Below are 3,836 nucleotides of genomic sequence, written 5' to 3' on the forward strand. Positions count from 1 at the left end.
GAAAGAATAAAAGCAACAGCTTGAATAGCAGAAACTAGCTGCATGATTCATGTGTATACAGGTGGATGCACTGTTATCACAGCAATGCCTTCTCTTTTTTAAACATGATAAGACAAATTTTGGGTTTGAAGACTTTCTCTTCACTTTGACATGTCTTGTTTGTACTAACACTGACAACTTACTGTTAATGATTTCCTGTTAGAGATGATTCAAGACATGGGCACGAATCGCCTATCAGATTTCGACTCGAAAAGTTTGAAAAGATAGTAATTGGCTTCAAGTTGCAATCCAGCTTGAATTGTCTCCGACCCCACTTAATTTATTGGATATATGCTACGTAATTCTACATAAAAAAGAGAATCCCGAAGCTAATGACCACTTCTGTTTCTGAATAAATAAAAAGCAAAGAGCACAGTTTGATTATCCAAACTTCGACTCCACCTCAATTTCTATTTCTTATTGGCAAACCATTGTGTTACAGGCTATCAGAGTGGTTTTTTTTTTAACATGATTGATCTAAATCTGAAAAGTAAGATTTTTATGCTGATTGGTTCTGCATATCAATCCGTCAATTGCCTACCAACAGGGTCATAATTATGGGATCACGAGGGAAAACAAAGCATTAAACTAGAATTTCCAAAAAAACTCCGAGAGCCTGCTTCATCAATTGTCATAATCTCCAGCATCAAGCCAGCTGCTCAGGACATTGGGGAGGAATTCTGGCTAATTAACTTTGTTTTCGGGACATTCCTGATGGTGAAAATTAAGGTTTCCGAAAGGTAACAGACCAATAATACCAGAAACAGCTGCCTGGTAATAAACCGTCCAATATTTCAGTACCCTTTTCCCCCACCTCTACCGAATGCCTTCCAAGTACATCTGAACCTCAGTTTTGGTCAAAGGTTTTGACATGTAATGAGAAATGAAGAGACAAAAGTGTGTAAGAATCCTACCTTTCCACAGCCACCAGGCAAGTAACAAGGCAGTAGAGTGCGTTTCATTAGATGAAATCACATTTCACTTCATATTGTAATGAAAGGTCCCAGTTTTTCCATAGGGTTGTCATTCCTCCATCACTTCTTCACTCCCCTTTCACCTAGGATCTCGTTTCTCGCTTGTGGGGTTTCGACTTTCAATTTGCTAATACATAAAGAAAAGTCATAGTGCCGAAAAAACAGAAAAATTACATACACTAAACTTTTGATTCTAAAGTTAGATATTAACACAAAAATTGAGAATTGGTGAGGAAAATTAACTGAATTATAAGTTAAGAAAATAAAGGAAAAAAGTATGTGCAAGTGAAACAAATAATTTCCTCGTAGAAAAATAAATAAATAAATAAATTTGTTGAAAATGTACAAAGAAGATTCCCCCACACCGAAAGCCCAAGTCATGGCCCGGCTGGAGCAAGACTAAGATGCAAATCCAAGCCCAGTGCATCGTCAAAACTGGGCCCGCCGTCTCCCTTTGAGAACCTACTCAACGAGGGCCCATCTACGTCCCGTCCATGGTGGGCCCTACTTTGCATCACTTGCGGGCCAACTACTAAGCCCGAATCCCCCACAACCCCACCGCCATAAGGTAAGGCCCCTAGCCCCCTCCCCACTCCACCACCGCCGCCGCCACCTGCACCAGTCGGAATCACACACCCATGTGAGACGTGGAAAGGTGGTGGCCCTCCTCGTGGCAAGTAAACCCACGATGGCCCCGCCGCAGCTGGCAGTACAACGGGTGTAGCTGACGCTAAGAGATGCGGGGGAGGAGCAAAAGCAGAGATCATAGGATTTCTAGAAATTGAAACGGCCGCGCTGCGAGTGGCTTGAAGCTGAGCACGCTTTAGTTGTTGCCTTTCCTTCTTATGAGCGTTCTGGTGACCACCTAAGGCTTGAGAGTTGGCAAACTCACGGCAACAATACTGACACTCGTATTTGCGGTCACCAGGAGCAGGGAATCCACCTGGCTCTGGTGACCCTGAAGATGGAGCTTTGGTGGTGGTGCTAGAGTCTGAAACATCGTCGTCTTCTGAGACACTGAAGCCGAAGAGCTTTAATCGTGCAGTGGCGCCGTTGGTTTTAGTATTAGCTTGGTACTCTAGCTCTGCCATGCTAGAAGAAACGAGAGAGAGAGAGATGAGGAAAGAGAAATGAAGAAGCGTATGTAATGCAATGTAAGAGCAGAGTTGCATGTGTGGGGGTATATATACAGAATAAAAAGGGTTACTAAAATGTGTACAGTAAATCAGAGAGAGAGAGACACAGAGAGAGAGAGGGAAAGAAAGATTTCGGATATCCCAAGGGGAACGAGATAGAGAGAGAGAGAGAGAGAGAGTACATGGGAACACGACCCAATAACGCTTGGGGACCCAAGGGGATGCACTTTGTCTCGGGTTATAGCTAAATTCTCTTTTTCTCTGCTGCCATAAAATAATTCATGATTGCACATATATAAAATTTTAGAATATGATTTTCATTTTCTTTTTTCTTTTGGGTCTTTTAGCTAGTATAAGAATAAAATGATTGAGTTGGTCCATAATGTTTGATATATATGGGTTTCAGGGACATGAGGAGCATTTGACAAATTGGTACCAAAAAGTTCAATTGACAGAGGGCAGGTTTTCTTTCTTTCTTTCTTTCTTTTTTCTTGAGAACATAATACAATTAGGTTAGAAAACAGACAGGAGGGCTACTGATCTGGACCACTTGCTTTGAATTCCTGTAGATGAAAGTTTTTAAGTGAAAATGGCAAATCAGAAGCCAACAAAGTTGATTGCACAAGGTTGGGTTAATGGCAGGTCCCAAACAATGCTTACTCGACACGTGCAATTCCATAGAGCGAGCTAGCTGGTAATCTGATGACTGATGTTCAGCTAGACTTAGCTAGGTCGATGGCGCCTTGTGAGTGGTGGCATGGTCTCACAACTAGATTGGTTTTTAATTAACAAAATGGTACTGCTAACAAACAAACAAAATGACATTTGACTGTAATAATAAGAACTCCATTTGACATGATGACACATGTTGGAAAACTGGGGGACTTTCTTTTTTTTGTATGGACATGTTAGTGGAACGATCTCCAATGTGACGCCGTGATGCCCATCTCTGTGTTCCCTGACATATCTGTGCCAAAAAATGCCCAATTCCCATTTCTCTCTCACCACTTGCTGTTCTTTTGTTTTATTTTTCTTTCCATTTTTAGCCCTTGCTGCTGTCTCTCTCTCTATTCCACACTTATGTTCAGCTCAATCTCAGGAGCCGACACCGCCACCCACCACCACTCTTGCCCCCTCCACCCCGCAATCTCTCTCTCTCTCTCTCTATAAAAAGTCAAAGCATGTGTATCCATGCAAGCATGACACTTCTTAGTATTAGTTCTAATCCTAAAATTACAGCAAAAAAAAAAAAAAAGGAAACCTATGATTTAGATATGGCTAATGCTATTTAAGATTCTTAGATTTGCAGTTTGAATGATTAAGGTAATTAATAACACTAAGAAATGAAGAAAATATATAGAAAATGATCACGAGTTGGAACAGCTTTAGGGCCTTAGGCCAAGTGTCCACATCGCCTTCATCGTGCATATCTAGCAAGGGATACGCATGTTTCACATTCGATAAAACTTTTGTGTTCTTTTTCTTCCTTCTTTGTTGAGTTGCATTGGCAGTTCAGTGAATAAAGTCAACATGGCAAGCTCAGGTCTGGTTAGCTTGCTTGAAAGGGCATGTATGTATTGGGTTTCGGGATGTCTAAGTCTATGTAAGTGTAGATGGATGGATGATAACGGACGATTGTTCAGGTGTTTACAACTATGGAAGGGGCCCCATGTTTACGTGTAGATGA

The 3,836-nt window shown here is 41.4% G+C and overlaps 1 protein-coding gene across 1 annotated transcript; it reads right to left on the reverse strand.

Moving 5' to 3' along the window:
- Positions 1-426: 426 nt before the first annotated feature.
- LOC110427653 (C2H2 and C2HC zinc fingers superfamily protein) lies at positions 427-2,281 on the reverse strand. The gene is made up of 2 exons (XM_021443202.1): positions 954-2,281; positions 427-879 (listed from the first exon to the last, which is right to left on the reverse strand). The coding sequence occupies exon 1, from the start codon at positions 2,183-2,185 to the stop codon at positions 1,391-1,393; it is 795 nt and encodes a 264-aa protein (XP_021298877.1). The 5' UTR covers positions 2,186-2,281; the 3' UTR covers positions 427-879; positions 954-1,390.
- Between the last annotated feature and the right edge of the window lie 1,555 nt (positions 2,282-3,836).

This window comes from Theobroma umbraticum, unplaced genomic scaffold, assembly GCF_002168275.2.
Source record: "Theobroma umbraticum cultivar Fairchild unplaced genomic scaffold, ASM216827v3 scaffold_2.0, whole genome shotgun sequence".
NCBI classification, from domain to species: Eukaryota; Viridiplantae; Streptophyta; class Magnoliopsida; order Malvales; family Malvaceae; genus Theobroma; species Theobroma umbraticum.

What these genes read in the sequence shown, in the direction of transcription:
- LOC110427653 (XM_021443202.1), bottom strand. Translation starts at nt 2,185, where the DNA reads ATGCAACTCTGCTCTTACATTGCATTACATACGCTTCTTCATTTCTCT.